Below are 20,411 nucleotides of genomic sequence, written 5' to 3'. Positions count from 1 at the left end.
AGAACAAAAACAATCCTTGAACTCTTTAAGCATAAATCAGAAATGAGATTTTGAGGAGTCTAAGTGAAAAAGAGAGCCATCAAGTGGATTGGGCAGGAAAGGCTCCAAGCTGCCGCCACATGCACAGAGATGACCTTGGGCCATACCCATGGCCTCTTAGTAACAGTGCTCACCATTTAATCGGCTTCTCTGGGACTTCACTTACGAATACTTTAACCCAACTGGGCTTATTCTTTTTTTTTTTTAACAAAAGAAATGAAATACGTTAAGTGAGTTGGATACTGAGGGCTCATCAAAACCCATACATACCTTCAAGTTCAAAAAACACTTACAAAGATACTTACAGATCGTCCACTAACAAGATTCTCAAATTGGCAGCGGGATTCGAACTCACGACCTTGTGGGTTATGAACTGACTCCTTACTGATTAGACCAACTCTTATTGAAAATACCGTATGATTATTTCAATACACAAACAACTAATGGAGTTTGTTCAATTGATAAAGACTCAATTCATAACTCATAAAGTCATAAGTTTAAATTTTGCTCCTGATACGAGGGCTTTGTTAGTAGATAATCTGTGCATACTTTTGTAAAATGTCTCCAAATTTTAAGATATGTCTTCACCTTTGTGAACTCGCAGATATTTAAGTTATCTAAGTTTTTGTATTTAAAAAAAAACACACAGACGCAGATCCAAATTCAATTGCCTTACTGCTACCTTGGTCGCTTACGGTTAGTTGCCTAAACGGCAACGCTGGTGTCCAGTGTGAGGCTGGTATTTCCGTTTGTTTGGCTTTTAAAACACTGCGGTATTAAAAATGTAAATTAATATTAATACATAATTGATGACTGACATTGATAATTGAATATTGAATTGGTGACTCTATATATGTCGACGCTGACATGAATGATCCCCTGTAAGAAGCGCCACGTAACCATAATTTGTTGTATTGTTTCAGAATTTAACGTCATCCTGCTAATTTATTCCTATTCTGATTTTCTGACTTCAGAAAAAATCTTGCACGCTATGTCCAGATCTCTACATGATGCTCGTTTTCCTTTACTTTAAACTGTTTAGACTTGAATCCAGCAGTACAACTTTGAAAATCTTGTCTATAATATGTTTAACTACGTACGATCATAGTTAATGTTAAAATAATATCTTTCTTACATATGTTTTGCTCTCCACAAAAATACAAAATGTCAAAATTAAAGAATATGAAATCATGCATCAAAATATAATATGGACAATTATCTATGCAAGAGCCACTAGGGGCGCACCATGTGTACTCCATCTGGTATTCTGGTCAACTAGTGTGACTCCCGGTTTGTTTGACCAACTTTACGTTTACAGTAAGGTCAATCTTTTTACGTATATGATAATGAAATTTAGACGGACTGATAATTAACGTGAATATAACGTTTATACATATCTTTTCGAACGAATATAACGTTTATACATATTTAAGTATACTATTGTTTTAAAATGTAAAAAATTAAATTAATTTTTGTAGCACACATAGAATTCAAATATACAGGAATAGGGTGTAGTCAATGAAATGGAAACAGAGATAAAAATCATGTTCTAGAATGAACAGATCACCATAGAAAAATTGGAGCAGTTGCAATTATCAAAAATTAAAATTCCTTTACGTTTACTTATTTATTTTCTCTTGTGTTTTTCAATAGTCATCATTTGCGATATGAAATTGTTGGATTAAATTTAAACATCGTTGCGTTTAAGAATGGCTCTCCTCGTGGGATTTTTTCTCTTCCCTCCTCTAAATTTCTTCTTGTATATACGTTTTTCTAGTTTGGCTAAAGTATACATTTGGTCTTTTAACTTTATACAAGATTTTAGTTTGATCTTTTAACTTTAAAAAGTATACTTTTAGTCTTTTAACTTTAAAATTATTAGTTTTAAATGATAATTTTTTATAACAATCAAAGTTATTTTGAAAATTAAATTTAATACTACCTCCGGTCCTAATTATAAAAGTCAGTTGACTAATTTGAGCAGATTAAGGAAGTAAGTTGAGTTAGTTATTTGTCCTAAATAGGTGTTATTTTTCTTAAAATATCCTTGCTAATCAAGTGAATTAACTAGAATTATCATTGTTAGAAGGACTACTGTAAAAAAAAATATAAATATGAAAAAACAAAGTAGATTGAAGTCTTATATTTATAATTAAAATAAAAGTCAAACAAGATCTTATATTAAAGACCGGGGGTAGTATTACAGTATCTAGTAACATTTTATCAACATTCAAAACTCAATGTTATCATTTCTTGTTAATGGTTATAAGATTAGAGGACTAAAAGTTTACTTTTTAAAATTAAGGGACCAAATAAAACTTTATGTAAAGTTAAATGACAAAAAATATACTTTAGCCTTCTAGTTTTCTCCCTGCTTAAATCAAATCACGTAAATAGCAACACAGTGACGTAAACAACTAAGAAAACAAGTTACAGGCATATATCCACAGTCCACGCATGGGGCAGTATAGGAACACAAAATCCACAGAGCAAGGATGAGACAGAAAAATCAACCGATTCCTTTTGAATCACAATGCTGTAAATGTTCGGATTCCATGAATTCAAAAAATTAAATTGACTTATCCAATCGCTAATGTAATATTGTGGCTGCATTATTAGTGCTCTTCCTATTGAGTTATTTATTAAGGGAAATATTAATAATAAATAAAATACTCCCTCCGGTTCCTATTACAAGCACATGATAATTAACAACTTTACATAAACTAATGAAATTAGTAAAAATGAGTTATTTCTTATAAAATATTAAAATTATTCTTGATAAAATCAATTAACTGTACAGGAGTTCGGTTAATTAGTTAAAAAGTTTTATGATTTGTTAGAAATACTAATATGAAAAAAATTATAATACTTTAAACAAAACATGTTAAAGATCCTGGCAGGAGTATTTAGAATGAAATTGAAACTTGTCCCAGCCGCTTTAAAGATGCCAATCTAAAAGGGAAAATTAATTTAAAGATTTAAAAAGCCGTTTTATCCTTCTATTTATAGTCGACTACAGGGCTATAGACTACAGCTCAGGGGGTTGAAATTTTATAAGAAAAGAAGACCCAAAAATTGCAAAAATTAACAAAGTTAATAAAAAAAAATTATTGCATGTATTGCATGAAAACACGTGTAATTAAATCCTAATAAAAACGCCACCAATCTAAATTCACCTATTTTTTATTTTAAATTTCAACTTTCCCTTTTGTCATCAATTGCATTCGGGGTACGTATGTAGCTATTCAGAAACTTAATACATGGATGGTGGACACAACAATACAAACCATATAGGCAAGCACGTGCACCCACCGCACTTAACCAACTCAGATTAACACTAAACCATATAAGTTTTCTCCGTCTCTATATATGCCTAAACCATCCACTTTCATATACCACAAACACTATATATATATCGTACTATTACTCTCACTCACTTAGCCACACAGTTGTGCACCGATCAGTGTCTCGGATCCACATATATAATATGGATACTGCGACTGTCTCTTCCCCTTGGCTTCTGGGCTTGGCTACGCTTGCATTAGCCAGCCTCCTTTATCGGCTTCTTAAGATCTTTAATCGTCCTTCTCTTCCTCTCCCTCCTGGTCCTACACCATGGCCTATAGTAGGAAATATGCCTCACCTTGGCCCTATGCCGCACCAGGCTCTAGCCGCCCTCGCTCGCCACCACGGTCCTCTCATGCACCTCCGCATCGGCGTCGTTGACATCGTGGTGGCCGCCTCCGCTTCAGTCGCCGAGCAGTTCTTGAAGGTTCATGATGCCAACTTCCTGAGCCGCCCACCCAACGCTGGAGCCAAGTACTTGATGTATAACTATCATGACCTCCTCTTCGCTCCCTACGGCCCACGGTGGCGGATGCTCCGAAAGATCACCGCCGTCCATATGTTCTCCAGCAAGGCCCTCGATGATTGCAGGCATTTCCGTCAGGTTCATTTTTAACCCGAGAGAATTTTCCATTCTCAGCAAGAAAACGGACAGTATGCAAATATAATACATCTAAAAGAGAAATAATATTAACTTAACATAACATGCATTTATATAGTAGTATATAATAATAACTCTAGCAAATTTTATTATGCATCGGTCATGAACATGAACAGACAAATTATTTTTAAGACACAGTGTAATACTCATGCTAATTTTAGTTATGCACTTCTTAAAATACATGGCAAACTATTTTCTAGATGATGATAATCTTACACTAGCAAGATTTCGCATGCTGTGATTTCGTTCTCTTTTCTCTATGTGCGCGCGCCAGTACGTGTGAAGGGGCTCTCCCGCTAACCCATTACCCGCTAGCCCGCCCATAACCCATGAATTTTTTGCCCATTTAAGCCCGCCCAATTAGCCCAAATAAGATATTATAAACGGGCGGGCTTAAATGGGCGGGGTAGCCCATTAAACGGGTTGGGCTATGGGCAAGGTATTGGGCTGCCCATACCCGCCCATTTAAGTTTTAAGTTTTTTAAAATATTTTTATTCTTCATTTAATTGATGATATTGTTTCTCATTCATATTTTATCAAACCTTCATACTTGTCTAAGTTTTTATTTTATCCTTTAGGTAAAAGTTGGAACTTTCAAAGTTTATGAGACTTTATGATTGGTGACTATTTTTATGATTTTATCAGACTTTAATTGTTTGCGAATCTAAGTGAGGTTGTGTGATTGAATATGGTTAATGTTATTTCATATTTGATTTGCTATTTGGCATGCAAAATTTATTGACAGCTTCATAAGGTTACATATATAAAATAATTATACTGAAAAAAATTTAAAAAAATAAATGGGTTACCCCATAACCCGGTCAGCCCAAACGGGCTGCCCCGTAGCCCATTTAATATGGGCTAAATGGGTTACTACCGGGTTATGGGTTAGCCCATGTCCATTTATGAATAAATGGGCGGGCTATGGGCTAACCTTCGGGTTAGCCCAGCCCGCCCATTGCTCAGCCCTAATTGAGAGAGAGAGACGTGGCATTAAATTAACTGATGAAAGCAAGTATTGCAGGAAGAGGCAAGAAGGCTGGTAAGTAATCTGGCAAAGGTTGGGTCAAGTGCTGTGCAACTGGGGCAACTGGTGAATATATGTGTGACCAACGCTCTAGCAAGGGCAATGATAGGGCGGCGCGTGTTCAACGACGTTAGCGGCGGGAGCGATCCCAAGGCGGAGGAGTTCAAGTCAATGGTAATGGAAATGATGGAGTTGGGCGGAGTTTTCAACATCAGTGACTTCGTCCCGGCGTTGGAGTGGCTCGACGTCCAAGGAGTTCATGCCAAGATGAAGAAGCTGCACAAGAGGTTCGACGCATTCCTGACCAACATCGTCGAGGAACACAAGGCTTCTGAGAGGCACAACCACAAGGACTTGTTGAGCACGTTATTGTCGCTTAAGGAAGTTCAGAATGACGAAGGAGCTACTCTCACCAACGTTGAGATCAAGGCCCTACTTATGGTACCATACTCTTGTCTGTAAAATGAACTTCTTTTTTTCTTGGCCTTTGGTTTTACTGATGATACGACAATTATATTGACTGGTGCAGAACTTGTTTGCCGGTGGGACAGACACGACAACAAGCACAACGGAGTGGGCCATGTCAGAGCTGATTAAGCACCCGAGCATGCTGGCTCGAGTCCGGCAAGAGCTAGACTCAGTTGTGGGTAGAAACAGACTAGTGAACGAGTCAGATCTACAGAATCTGCCATACTTGCAGGCTTTCATAAAGGAGACCTTTCGTCTCCACCCTCCAACTCCTCTTTCTCTGCCGAGGATCTCAGATAGCGACTGTGAGATCTTGGGTTACCACATCCCCAAGGGCGCGACTCTGCTGGTGGATATCTGGGCCATAGGTCGTGACCCTAACGAGTGGTCCGAGCCGTCGGTGTTCAAGCCTGAGAGGTTCCTTCCCGGCGGCGAGAAGGCTGACGTCGATATTAAGGGGTATGACTTTGAGGCCATCCCGTTCGGTGCTGGTCGTAGGATCTGTCCTGGCGTGAGTCTGGGCCTCAGCATGGTTCAGCTTCTAACAGCAACTATGGCCCATGCTTTTGAGTGGGACCTGGAGGATGAGGTTAACCCGGAAAAGCTTAACATGGAAGAGGTTTATGGGATAACCCTCCAACGAAAGGTCCCCTTGGCAGTAAACCCAAGACCCAGGCTCGCCCCACATGCTTACTCCTAGTTTGTCCGCCTTCATCTCATATCTCATGTTTTGAGCTGAAGACTTTAGACTGTCTGCTGATAGCCAAGTTAAATAAATCGTGGATAAATATATGAGTGTGTCAGATATATTTCTTCAATGTGCTTTCTGATATGCATGCAAATATTTTTTGTGTCCCGTTGCCCCATGAGATGTAGAATTTCTAAATGAAAAACCGGCAGTGTGGACTCATAAGTTCAACTAATGCGTCAAAAACATCTCGGTTCAACAATGCCCACACCCTTCAGGGAGAGGAGGTTGTGGATTCTGTATCCGGATTTTGCAATCCCTCCTTTTCTTTTTTTAACCCTTAGATTAATATTTTAATGGTTCAGATTTAACTATTTTTAAAATGATTATAAAAATATTAAATTATAAAAATAAATAAATTACAAATTATAAACTATATTAAAACTCAGTTCTAATGGTTTGCAAATGTATTAAATGTTTTTTAAATTTTTTTTATAAATAGTTTATAAAAACTTAAAATCTGAAACATTAAAATATGTTAATCTAATAGTTAGAAAAAAAAAAGAGAATAGAAGAGGATGAAAAAAAAGAGAGGAGAGATTTCCAATCGGTGAGGCGGGTGTGCGGATTTCCCCGTATGAGGGGAGGGTTTAAATAGTTAAATTGTCCAAACCCCCCCCCCCAAAAAAAAAACCAAACTTCGGCTAATCTCCCCTCTGTTTTTATGAGAAGACAGTGGAAGGAAAACCTTCGTTTTTGTGAGTACGTGGATATCTTGTTATTATTGAAGACAACCAAAATATTGTTGAGCAATAAATATGGATATTTCTGTTAACACTTAACAGGGTCTCCAGTTGGTGACTGAAAAATAGCAGAATCGTAGTTTCAGATTAACTCTCAAGACAAACGTTTGGGGTGACGTTGATGTTAGAAGCCATGAGTTTGAGGTAATGTGATTTGGGTGTTGGGCTTTACAGAGCCCAGCTTCCTCAAATAGTGGGGCGCGGACAATTGCTCTCCGGGTCACAAGCTTTTAACACGCAGGGTCGGAGAAGGGATGATGGATGAGACTTGAGAGGGACAGCGATGCTTATGTGCAGATAAGATAAGAGCCGTATCCATTTGTTGTCCCCCCTCCTTAAAAGTTAAAAGCAATACTCTTTCCGTTTTTAACGACCCATTTAACTAATTTAATTAGATTAAAAAAGTTAGGTCAATTAGTTAATTATAAAAAATATAATATATTTTTCTTAAAATGTCATAATTATCTCTCTTAATATCTCTTTTTCTCTTTTATTTGATTATAGTTGAAGGAATATTCATAGGGATAATTTAAAAAAAATTGATAAATATGAAAAATGAATCTTATATTTAGGATCAAAATCAACTCAATAATTAGATCATGTATTAAGGACCGGAGGAGTAATTACAATTCTTTCCAAATAAATACTCCTTTTTTTTTGCCATCCCAAATAATAGTCCTTTTAATTTTTGCTATGATGACCTGGTGGCACGTGAAATGCATAGCATGCATTTGTTTTGTCATGTTTTGTTTCTTAGCAAGGCAATGTTGACGTTACATCACGCTTCACCCAAAACAGAAACCATGTCACATCTTTGGTTTTTTTTTTGTATTAAAAAAATTAGCTTGTTGGCTTTGTATTTTGCACAACGCAATAAATACTTTAATCCATATCATCATAATGGTGTTGTGGTTGCCAATAGCAACATATTCATAAAAATATTATTATCCATCAATTTTATATTTTGAGTAAATATGCCAGCTCACCTTGATGAATGGTGGCCATGTATTTTCGTGTTAAATCAAGCGTTTTGAGGGACCGACAGAGTGAGTTCTTCTTCTTTTTTTTTTTTTGGGGCTTTTTGCCACTTTTTTTTAATTGCAGTTAATTATTTATTTCTTGGCCGGCAACTGAAGTTATTTATCCGGTTAGAGATCAATATCTTTTTTTTTTTTTACCACAATTAGAGATCAATATCGACTTCCCGTTATTAAAGGAGGAGGAGGAGGAGGAGAGATCAATATCGACTGTTATGAATGAAATATTATAATTACTTAATTATAAAATTTTATGAAAAACAACTCAGGAGTTAATTACATCATATCTTTTAAAAAAAAATTCATTTATGGCCGCAAAAATTTACTTTTGACACAATTAACTCGCGTAAAACTGAATTTTTTCCCAAGTAAAATTTTGAATTTTTTGGAAAGCTTATGAATGAAGTAAACGGAACATGAAAAAGAGGAGGAGGAGAATTCAAATGACGTGGAGATAAGTTTTAGCACATCAACGAAACAAGTAAATGCAAGACGAAATGAGACGCAAGCAATTAGGATGGGATGGCCGCGTGCCAATCCTAATAACTTGTTAATCCCCAAGCCCACCGAATATGCCAAAAAAGGGAAAAAGAAAAAAGAAAATCAAACTTATTAAATCACGTTTGACGTGCAAGGTCGATAATCATTGTTTTTTTTTTTAAAAATCGTATTAAAATCTTACATTGAACGAAGAGGCTAAAGACTGATTTGTTCTAGTTATTGTTAGTGTTTGACAAATAAATATGTTTTATTCAATACTGGTCACTTAATACAATTATACATAAACAGTTTAATTATTAAATAATTTCATAACAAATTAGTACCCATATGCCATTTGTTATAGTAGAATTTATCATTATATAATTATATGCTTGTCGCCTGTTGTGAAATTTTTAATAATTATATTATTTACTGCACAGTAACTTTTTAAAAAACATTAGTGATTGCATGGGGTGTACGCTAAGCCCGTGCTTTAATTGATCGTAATAAATTTTGATGTTATGATTAAAATATTGTTTTTTTCATTACCAAATTGAAATACTGTTTAAATCTCATTTGTTACGCTATTCATTTTTATGTATTCAGTGTTAATTAGTGCCCCCCCAGAAATTTTGAGAAACGAGTTTTATTGTTCTCCGTAAATAACATTTTGTAAATTTTTCTAGATTATAAATAAAATTTGTTCTTGTGGGTGCATTAAACTTGTTCCACTTGAATTAGAGGATTTATATTTGGATTATAGTGTATCCAGCATCTCGAAATATTTTTTCAGGTGTAATGACTATCTCAAAATATTTTATGATGTATTTAATATCCTGAAATATTTTTTTAGATACTCCTGGTACTGTGAATTATTTTTTGTACATTCAGTATGTCAAAGTATTTTTTTAAATTTATTTAACACTCAAAAAGATTTTTTAGTGTATCTAACATTAAATTAAAAAAAATATTTCAGAACGAATTACTTAAAAAATAAATCAGAATATTAGATGTATTATAAAATATTATAGAATGCTAAATATATTGAGAAAATATTTTAGATTGGCCTTTTATATTTTATAATTAAATAAAAAAACAAAGCTCAGGCCACAAAAATAATAAATAAATAAATAAAACCCGATGAAGAAACTTCCACAGACCGAAGTCGGTCGCCCGTGGAATGACCCTTGCCTTCTCAATTCACCGCACCAGGAAGACCACCCAAACCTTCCATCATCCATCGCCCAAGTTGCAATTTCAGCTAATCGAATCTTGTAAACTCTCTGATCTTCTGAATCTATCATGTTTTGAACCTCTCCAACCAAACCTCACCCAACCATGCTCGTTCTGTTTCTCAGAACCCTTTTCTTCTCAATACACCAATCTGATCCCAGACTTTGATATCAGTAAATAAAAAGCGAGGAAGAATAAGGGATAGTAATTATTCCACGCGAAATTATGTCAAGGAATCTCCTTCAGGCCATCCAAACCTCACTTTCTCTCTCTCCAACTGCGAGCCCTGCGTCGAATACCGGCTTTCGAGGTCTAAGATCTATCTTCTCTTTGTCTAATTGCAATGGTTTCTGGTACGACGCCTTCCTTGTCGTTCCGTCGGTTTTGTTTGTCCTGTATCTGGCGGTCCACGCGAAGAAGAACCTGAAGAAACTTTATAATGGAGGATCTTATGTAATGAAATCATGTTATGCCCTGCTTTGGGTTGCTACTCTTTTAAACCTCGCTTGGTGTTTATTTCAGGTATGCTTAGTAGCTTGTTGTGTTCCTTGGTGAGGCTAATTGCATGATAAACAGAAGAAAATAGTGGGGAGACCGGATTTCTGTCCTTCCCAGTTTTTTGACCTTTTCTTTGGGCGCGAGAACTTGAGGAGATGCAATATATTATGCCATTTAGAGCGAGTATCGAGATGTGAAGTTATGCAAAACAAACTAAAGTGATAAAGATTTTGGGTTTTGGATTGTAAAATAAAGGTTGCTGAATAGACGTTTTTAATGCTTGCTGAGACAAATATGATCCTCGTTGCTGACACTTTGAAATTGAGATAATACTTTACGCGTATATATGCCAGATGGACGTTTAGATTTGAATCTGAAAGGTCCGAGGTGGCTGAGTGAAGGCTGCCTAGTGTCTGTAGGTTGGGGTTTTTAGTCCCATGACTATTTATTGAATAAGCTTTTGCAACTATATGTTTGATGCAGTTTCTAAGGAACTCATGAGTATGCATTTGACCATCGCTGGAATTTCCTCCAGTGGATTTGCACATGTTATTAAAACTTTCCTTTTGTCTTCATCATTCACTTACATGTAATGTTATTTTTGTTATTTCAAGGAAGGAAGAGTTCACGTTATTTAAGTGGAGATAGTAAAAGTGTGGCATGATTTTCAACTTTGTTTCATCGCAAATATGGGAAAATACCCACTCGTTGCCCCTTCAGTTGGTTTCAGGCTTTGCATGTGTGCTGTTATTGACTGTAAAATAAAATTCCAACTTTGACTTCTTTCTTGTTTAAGCAGGCATGGCAGTGCTCTCCGGGAAAGGACGTTGCATGGAATTTCCTTTCATTATTGACGGCATCTGGAATTCTTTGTTTGGAGATAAGCATGATGGCTTTTCTTCTCAAGGATAATTATATGAATGGGATTGAAACTCTGGCGCACACTTTCCTTGTATCTGGAATCATTGTCGTTGTGGATACTCTTCTTAAGGTGATATTTCATTTGCATTAGTTGATGCACATGCATGCATTACACATTTTACACCTGTTCTGTGAGGTCTTAATGTACCATAATTTTTGGCCCATACTGAAATATATTAACTTTTTTCTACTTCATATTATCATGGAACTACTTTGTGTATATAGACATCCCTTGTAATCCCCCCTCTTAAAATCCGTGAGATATATATATATATATATATACACACACACCATGAGCACGTTGAATCTTTGCAACATATGTTTTTGGAAGCTGTAATTTTAATGACTTTCAGAACCTTTCTGTGTGGATTACCAAATGATTTGCAAACTCATTTATTTGTCTATGGTTCCAACTGTTGCCCCATTTCTGTCCTACGTAGTACTAACATGGTAACAGAGGTTTCAGACCCAAAAACAAAAACAGTAAGGGGTACTTCAAACATGTTTTATCCAATTTATCCTCAAAGCATCTCTTGAACTGCTTAAAATTGAGGCCCCATAGATAAATAGCCTTAACCAAGGGGACCAAAAAAGTGTTAAAGTGTTAATATTTTTCAATTTAAGGCTTGTAGTTGCAACATGTGGATTGGATTATCACTTCTGTGCTTCCATCACTATTATTGATGTCGCATTTATTAATGGGATTCACTCGTTAACTTAATTTTGGTCCTGCCATATACCAGGCGCATAAATAAAAAGCACATTTTTATGTACTAAAATCTGAGTTACGTTCTATTCACTTTTAAATCTTGAAACAAGTGGTATGGTGGAAGCTTCATTTTAATTTTTCAGTTCATTTGGAAAGAGATTTCCAAGTCATTATAAAGCATCAAGTTGAATGTAAATGTGGGGAAGAGGGCTAGGCATGCCAAGAATTTAGTAGTGAAATTTTATAATGACTACTTATCTTTGTGAACATGATTTTGCGCAAATGGGGAAGGGTGTTGGAAGAAGTTTATTTGTGTCGAGGATATCCTATTATTGTTGTACGACTTGATTTAGGGATTTGACCTTTTTATATTGATGTTGGTTGTTTTGTTTCTCTTGTATTTTGATTATTGCTATAGTAAAATTTCATTATTCCTCCTATGAATTTCCCTTTTTCCTCCGCCTCTCAATTTTTTTGGTTTGTTATGATTACTTTTCACAGCATTTTCCTTGCATGTGACTTGTGTTGTTTCTGTCCAGGTAGCTGCTGATTATTCTCTTTGATGTCAATTCTTCTGTACATGCTTGTCAATGTTGCCATTTTCCTCTCTGCTCCTCATGTCGAACATTTTGTTCCTTGATATGCCTTGTCCTAATTGAGTACTTTCATATCAGGCAATATATGTTTTTGGATTTGGAGTCCCTTTGTTCAATCGTGATGTTGGAAGCTTACATAAGATCAAGTGGGGTTTGTTGATAATTCACAAATTGTTGCTTGCCGCAGCATATGGCTTCATATTGTTCGTACATTTCTCTAAATGGAGAGAGAAGCTGCCACGTAAGAGTGTGTGTGTGTGTGGTTCTGCTGTCACCTTTGTTCTTATTTGATCCATTTCTGATCAAAGCAGGTCCTCTCCGTGCATGCATTCGGAGATATAGTGACACGAAAGAATGTTACTGTTTATAGGATCTACATATCATAATCATACTCACCCATTCTTTTTCATCTTTCTGCTTCTCTGAAACCCCTCTGTACGAAGGGGGCCACAAGTGTGTTCTGATGTACAAATTTCTTTTACCTTTTGCAGCCAGACCAGCATTCTACAACTATGTTGTTGCAATGTTTGTCTTTAGTTCAATTGCCCTGTTTGCCTGTGGGCTAGCAGTGGTTGGGGCTGGCTTGGGCAGTTGGTAATCTCGCATCCCTTCTCTGCCATTAAAAGTAGCATTCAATAGTTTATTTTATGTTACATGAAATTTGCCCTGAATGGATGGATCTCCTTTCCTGCAGGATATATGATCTCACTGTACTTTGTTATCACTCTCTATATCTGCCATTTCTGTATGTAACTTTTCTTGAAGATTTTTTCCAGGTAATCATTTCTTGCCATATGCTACAGAAGTTACATTTATATTTACTATTAACAAACACTAACAAAAGGGGTTTCAAAACGAAGACAAATCAATTCAATTGACTGAAATTATAAAAGGAGCGAAAATTGGTTTCTCTTGTATTGAAACCAATTTTTTTTTCCGGTGATAAAGAGGGGCTAACTGATTTAATCGACATAAAATTGACATTTGGGGGAGCTAAACAAAAATACTTATATCACGTGAGAAAAAAATTGATTTTTGAAAGTCAAGAAATCTGAAATGACTTCGATCATCAAAAATAAATGAATAAAGGAGCAAATCGAACTTTGCTGAATCAGAATTAAAAAGAGAAAGAGTCTTCTTCTATGCAAAACTGATTAAAGCAGTCTGGTTTAATTTTGAAGAAGGTCCTAAACAAACTCGTTGTACCCATGAACAACTCTATTCACAATTGTACTGCGTTCTTGTGGTGGAATTGCCTAGTGTCATGTGGTGGACTCCTGAGTGCAGTCCATCAAAAACATTGTAGTAGGCATTGCCCACTCAGGGATGCCTCTTATTATAATAAAGCTTGAGCAGCGTATGATGTGTTATTTCTTGGTTCTTGCTGCAGGAGGAAGACTTCCTTTTGGATAATGCTTATTACTCCGAGATGAGAGATGCTGGATTCTTTGACGCTGACTGGGAGTAATTCCTCGACAACCTGTAAATGGACAGCCATCTTTTTATCTGTGTAGTGTGTAAATATTTTTAGATTCCTCTTGCCTTTTATGGCAGGACAAACACCCCCCCCCGGGGGGGGGGGGGGGGAATTTAACAGAACAAGTGTGCCTGAACGAAGCTTTAATTTGAATGAACCCATTTACTCTTTTAAGCGCTTTATTCCCCTGTATGTTGCATGATCTGCACTGTAAAATAAGCTTCCATAGACTATAACAAAGCAAAGCTGGGAGGATGAATTTGCATGGAGAATAAGGAAAGGGAGAAATACTTGCAAACAACTTGGTGCGGTGAATTCATAAATCCCTATCAAATTGTGGGTTTTCATGAGCCCCTTCAATAAGTCGGCTTTTCGCACTTGTTCCATATATGGATATGTCCGTGTTGTCAATTAACAAATGCCTAGGCTTCACCCTAACTCGTCTCGCGATCTCAGCAGCCAATCCGTTCAAACCATCCATACCATAGAGGACCACATGCGGTGGCCTAAAAGACACATCGCAATTTATTCGATCGTCCACGACGGCTCAATCCTGCCATCTTCATGCCTGGTAACAGAGTAGGCGGGGTGATTGAAGCTCTGACATAGATACTTTGTAGGGTGGTTCTGGTTTGCTTTTCTGAGAATTGGGTTTGAAGGCCAACATGTGGTTTGCTTCTTTGACAACCCTTTGACCCCCTCCAGTGTTTTTGAGTATGTCGCCTCCCACATCCATTGCACTTGTCCGCTTGAGCTCGGTCTCATAAACACAGCACCCAAATCCATGTTTCACATTTGCATGGCATCATCGTGTGGGGCTCATCTAATGTATTTAACGTTGCCCGCCTCTTCTGTTAACGCAGGTCGACATTGGGCTGTTTTAAAACATCAGGGGGATTAACAATTGCGCCTCTCCAAATATTTCGGGCTAAAATTTCACCTCAACCCTCGTGTTCTACGATAACCTAATAATTGTCTTTTATTAATTCTTCCGTTACAATTCGAGATTTCGAACACTGGACTGCTGCCCAAATCCCATCCTATGGCTATATGTCATTAATTTTTATTAACGCAGATACTGTATATTCAGATTCGCGTATGAAATTGGCTAATGTGAAATAATAATTTGGATATTCGCTCTAAGCACTGAAACACACTATGGGCAAATCAAAATAAGAAAAACAAAGGCTAGATACAATGAAGGGATTAATCTTAAAAAAGAAATTACAATGAATAAATTGGAGAAAGAATAAAAGATTACAGTTTGGCTTCTCTTCTCTAATGCCATTGGCACGTGAAAAAGAATTATTCAAATAATATAACAAATTTCAACCATTGAATGCAAATACAGAAGAAAGCATAAGGACATACAAATCTGGAATCCTATTATCTTTAGGGAGACTGTGAGTACAGGTGTGGTGCAAGCCTGGGCTTTGGCTGGGCCAACAGAGGGACCTTCCGTTGGAGGGTAAGCCCATAAGCCTCGTCCATGTTAAGCTTTTGTGGGCTGAGACCATCGGCAAGCTCCCAATCAAAAGCCTGGGCCAGAGTTGCAGTCAGAAGCTGGACCACTCGAAGCCCAAGGTTCATGCCAGCACATATCCTCCGTCCACCACCGAATGGAATCACCTCAAAGTCATTGCCCCGAACGTCCACACCAGCCTTCTCCCCGCCCGGCAAGAACCTCTCAGGCCTGAACACCAACGGGTCGGACCACTCCTTAGGGTCACGGGCTATGGCCCAAACATTGAGCAGGAGAGTGGCCCCCTTAGGGATGTGGTATCCGAATATCTCACAGCTCTCAGCCGCGACTCTTGGCAGTGAGAGAGGAGTGGGTGGATGAAGACGGAATGTTTCTTTTATAAAGGCTTGTAAATATGGCAGGTTGGGCAAGTCCAACTCATTCACCAGCCGGTCCTGGCCCACTATGGAGTCCAATTCCTGTTGGACTCGGGCCAACATGGTCGGGTTTCGGATCAACTCGGCTATGGCCCACTCCGTGGTGCTTGATGACGTGTCAGTACCGGCCGCAAACATGTTCTGCAAGCAAATAGTCATCAACCATGCATGTTAGACCAAGCAAATGCCAATTGATCAAAGTGGACTCAGTAGGAAAATTAATTACCAGAAGTAATGCTTTGATCTCAACGTCAGTGAGCTTGGTTCCCTCATCATCTTGAGCCTCCTTAAGAGAAAGCAATGTGCTCAACAAGTGCCTGTGGTCCTCGTTCTGAGAAACCTTGTGTTCTTCGATGATGTTCGTCAAGAAGGCATCGAATCTTTTGTGCAGTTTCTTCATCTTGCCTTGAACTCCTTGAAGGTCCAGCCATTCCAACGCCGGAATGAAGTCGCCGATGTTGAAAACTCCGGCCAGCACCATCATCTCAACCACCATCGACTTGAACTCATCCGCCCTGGGATCACATCCGGCAGCACCGTCGTCGAACACGCGCCGTCCTAAAACTGCCCTTGCGAGTGCGTTGGTGGTGCACACATTCAGCAACTGCCCTAAGTTCACCACTTGTGAGGCGGCACTCGCGAGATTACGCGTCAGTCTTCCCACCTCTTCCTGCAATTTGCATTCACTGAATGAGTTAAATTCATATTGATTAAAATGCAGGCGAAGTTGCAAACTCTGGTTTGATGTCACTCGAGGATCATCGATTCTACTATATTGCAATTTTTTTGCCTGAAATATACATTTCTTCATTATGTAATTTTTGCACACTTCTGTGATGTACGTAACGATTAAAAAAAAAAAGCATACGAACTTGTTTTCCTCCCTTACGTACTCAGTGTCGCATGGAGGGAAAGAAACTACTAACCTGACGAAGATGTCTGAAATCTTCCAAGGCCTTGCCGGAGAAGAGATGAACAGCGGAGATTTTTCGGAGCTTGCGCCACCGTGGGCCGTAGGGAGCGAACACGAGGTCTTGATAGTTATAACCCATGTACTTGGCTCCGGCGTTGGGAGGTCGGCTGGAGAAGTTGGCGTCGTGAACCTTCAAGATCTGCTCGGCGACAGAAGCCGAAGCCACCACGACGACGTCGACGAAGCCAAGGCGGAGGTGCATGAGAGGACCATAACTCCGAGCCAAATCGGCCAAAGCATGGTGAGGCACAGGTCCCAAGTGAGGCATGTTCCCGACGATGGGCCAGGGTTTAGGACCGGGAGGAAGAGAAAGAGAAGGCCGCCGGAAGAGGTTGAGAAGGCGATAAAGAAGGGAAGCTAAAACCAGAGAAGCCAAACCCAGAAGCCATGGAGAAGTCACAAAAGCCATATTCGAAAAAGACGAATTAATGACAGAGTGTATTATAATAATGGTTGAGCAGGATATGAATCGAAGAAGGAGAGAACAGTAAAAGAATGATGTGTGAGGAGGAGGAAGAAGGAGCTATTTATAGGGTTTTGACATGGAGAAATAGTGAAGAGTGGTGGGTGGTTGAATTGAACTAGAAGACAAGGTCAGTGAGACGACTTTTGTGGCTTTCGCGGGCTGCTGAAACGCAGAAAAGTTCAATACAGGGATGAAGCTTCTGTATTATTAATTGCGCTTCCAGAATGGGATGGCAAGTCAAAATAAGATATATGGAGGAATTTAACTTTAACGGTATTTTTTCAGCACTGGTATCTTCTTGGAAATACCCACTTATATATATTGTTAAATTGACAAATTTAATTCTTTTTTTGATCATTTTTCAGAATATATATATAAATATATATATATATATAGATGTCAAACACGATTATGCTTTTTACGTAATTTTTCAGTTGAGAAAGGGTCAAAGATATAATTAGCGAGACTATCTATTTTAGGAAAAAATTAAAAATCATAATTAATCTTACTCTGGCCAGGAAAAAGTCATAATTGGTCTTTATATCAATATTTAATTAATACTAATCTGATTTCTGTAAGCGATGACTGAGAAATTAAATGATGATACATATTCTTTTATCAAATGAGAAATCAGTAAAAAAAAAAATAAGAAAACTTCATATTAATATTGGTAAGGATGGCAAAATTATCAGCGTAGTGGTAATTAAATAAATCAAATTCTTACGCACAAGATAGAGTATTCGATTGAATTGATCTTTAGGAAGGGCCAATAAAGGTAAGATTTTGAATAATAGGAATAGCAAATTAATTAATAGAAGATAATCGATGAAAAGGATCTTTTGAACTATAGTTTGGTCAATTTATTCAAACATATGTAAGTATATCCTATTGACCTGATAATAATCTGGAACTATATATTAATAAATTTATTGCGCTGACGATTGAGGAGCGAAAAACCTACGCAACGCAAGCCGACAATGTCGATATATAAACAGAGAAAGGAAAACGTACAGACTACAGATGAGGGAATAATAGATGATTGCATCAAAACGCTGTCACGAACAAGCCACACAAGCCATTTGTTTAATCGGGTTCACTCTTAACATTTTAATAATTAGAGAGTTTCAGCTGTGATGGAGACTTTCACCAAGTTTGAAACTGTCGTTTTCCCAAAATTAAACGTGTTGAATAGTAAAAGAACGACCAACATATATATATATATATATATATAGCAGAGGACGTACGTTCATCAGCGATGATCGACGTCGAAATCATTGATGACGCGCATATATATATTCTTAATATCCCAAAACAAGAATTTATGTGAAGTTTAGAATGAGAGCAACAAAGTGACATCGAGTTCGGAGGCACAATTGTAGCCAAAAATATTCCTACCTGGAACTTATAAAACTCATGCCGTTGACAACTATAAGCATAATGCTTGATCTTCCATATCTCCAAAAACACTGTCTACACACACACGCACTCTCTCCAGTTCCAAGCGACGTAGGACACCAAAACTGCTTAGCAGTTTTAGATCCGTCCAGTAGGAATCTCCAGTGACTTATACTCGTCCTGTCTTAAATATAAGATCCTTGTACTCACTCTTCCGGTCCTAAATATAAAACATTTATACTAGTAGCAACTAAACCGCAACTATTATCATCTACACCTTTTTATCCTAAATATAGGAGCTAGCTAGTTATTGAGGGATCATTTTTAAGTAGCTCCTTTACACACACAGAGAGAGAGAGAGAGAGAGAGAGAATCAAATAATGGAGTATCAATCTGTATTCAAGCCAGGCACACAATGCAACCAACACCTCAGATGGGTCAATTATAAGAGATGCTGGACAGCCAAACCGCGCATGATCTTCACAACACATGCATGAGCCTGTTGAGTGGCATAATTCCTTTTAATTTCCACAATTTTTCTGTATACTTCGTGCAGAGAGTGGTCGCATGAGGTTTGCGAAGCTTTTTGGGGGGAAAATTGGATGCCAACTAATTAAATTAGTATGCTGTCCACAAATGATATAACACTACCTCCGGTCCTAATTATAAGAGCCAGTTGACTAATTTGAGGAGATTAAGAAAGTAAGTTGAGTTAGTTATTTGTCCTAAATAGGTGTTGTCTTTCCTAAAATATCCTTGCTAATCAAGTGTATTAACTAGAACTATCATTGTTAGAAGTGTTACTTTGGAAAAAAAATATATAAATATGAGAGATAAAGTGGATTGGAGTCTTATATTTAGGACCAAAATAAAGTCAAGGGTCTTATATTAAGGACCGGAAGTAGTGTGTGTGTGTGTGTGTGTGTGTGTGTGTATATGAGAAGATGTAGGCCAAGTGATAGATGATAGGCTTGATGCTTCACTTAAACTGTCCCAATACAACACATGCGTGAACGATCATCACAAACTGAACCAATTAGCGGAATGGCCTCTCATGGCTGTTAGCCATATTCCTCCAAATCAGAAACATCCTAGTCCTCTTTCGATCAATCAATATAACATATATATGTAGCAGCCATGAGATCTACGTACTGACTCTTACCGCGGATTTGGGTCGGAACGAAGCCAGGGGCTCATGCCAAATTATTGGTTGATAAATTTCTGTTAACCAGCACATTGGATTACATGCCCAACCGGATCCGCCACCTTTTTTTTTTTGGAGCCATGGAGTCACAATGGGACGAAACACGTAATCATATCAATGGTAAATCTTTGGGCCAAAAAGAATCAGTGACGTGGAACACAGCAAATTGGGTTAAAAATTAAAATAATAATTTGGATAAAATCTCTGAGCACTGAAATAAGCTTCGGGCCGCAAGACAAAATAGAAGATAATAGCAAAACGAAAGTACGAAACAACGCTAGTTGAGGACCATGAAGAGACGAACAATACTATGAATATGTGAGAGAAAAGAGAGAGATTAAGCCAGGACCATTAGGCTTCTCTTCTCTAGTGCCCATTGGCAAATGAACAATAAATTATACTCTTCCGGTCCTTAATATAAGACCCATTTAATTAATTTAATTAGATTAAGGAAGTTAGGTAAGTTAGTTAATTATAAGAAAAGTGACACA

General features: G+C 37.6%; 3 protein-coding genes across 4 annotated transcripts; 2 read left to right on the top strand and 1 right to left on the bottom strand.

Moving 5' to 3' along the window:
* The first annotated feature begins 3,524 nt into the window (after positions 1-3,524).
* LOC114721782 (flavonoid 3'-monooxygenase-like) lies at positions 3,525-6,251 on the top strand. The gene is made up of 3 exons (XM_028907640.1): positions 3,525-3,988; positions 5,071-5,514; positions 5,603-6,251. The coding sequence occupies exons 1-3, from the start codon at positions 3,527-3,529 to the stop codon at positions 6,239-6,241; spliced, it is 1,545 nt and encodes a 514-aa protein (XP_028763473.1). The 5' UTR covers positions 3,525-3,526; the 3' UTR covers positions 6,242-6,251.
* A 3,462-nt stretch (positions 6,252-9,713) lies between these two features.
* LOC114721781 (transmembrane protein adipocyte-associated 1 homolog) lies at positions 9,714-14,157 on the top strand. Its single transcript, XM_028907638.1, has 6 exons — positions 9,714-10,304; positions 11,080-11,271; positions 12,585-12,747; positions 12,998-13,100; positions 13,201-13,282; positions 13,897-14,157. Exons 1-6 carry the CDS (start codon positions 10,008-10,010, stop codon positions 13,972-13,974), a joined length of 915 nt encoding a protein of 304 aa, XP_028763471.1. The 5' UTR covers positions 9,714-10,007; the 3' UTR covers positions 13,975-14,157.
* A 1,038-nt stretch (positions 14,158-15,195) lies between these two features.
* LOC114721784 (flavonoid 3'-monooxygenase-like) lies at positions 15,196-17,307 on the bottom strand. Of its 2 annotated transcripts, XM_028907643.1 has the most exons (4): positions 16,809-17,307; positions 16,109-16,552; positions 15,979-16,023; positions 15,196-15,726 (listed from the first exon to the last, which is right to left on the bottom strand). In XM_028907643.1, the coding sequence occupies exons 1-4, from the start codon at positions 17,262-17,264 to the stop codon at positions 15,376-15,378; spliced, it is 1,296 nt and encodes a 431-aa protein (XP_028763476.1). In that variant the 5' UTR covers positions 17,265-17,307; the 3' UTR covers positions 15,196-15,375. The 2 variants fall into 2 exon arrangements, with proteins under 2 accessions (XP_028763476.1, XP_028763475.1); XM_028907642.1 differs by having other exon boundaries at positions 15,196-16,023.
* Positions 17,308-20,411: the final 3,104 nt, after the last annotated feature.

This window comes from Neltuma alba, unplaced genomic scaffold (genome assembly GCF_004799145.2).
Source record: "Neltuma alba isolate B1F8T4 unplaced genomic scaffold, ASM479914v2 tig00012070_pilon, whole genome shotgun sequence".
Classification (NCBI taxonomy): Eukaryota; Viridiplantae; Streptophyta; class Magnoliopsida; order Fabales; family Fabaceae; genus Neltuma; species Neltuma alba.
The sequence above is the reverse complement of the archived record's forward strand: the minus strand, read 5'-3'. Positions and strand labels throughout refer to the sequence as shown.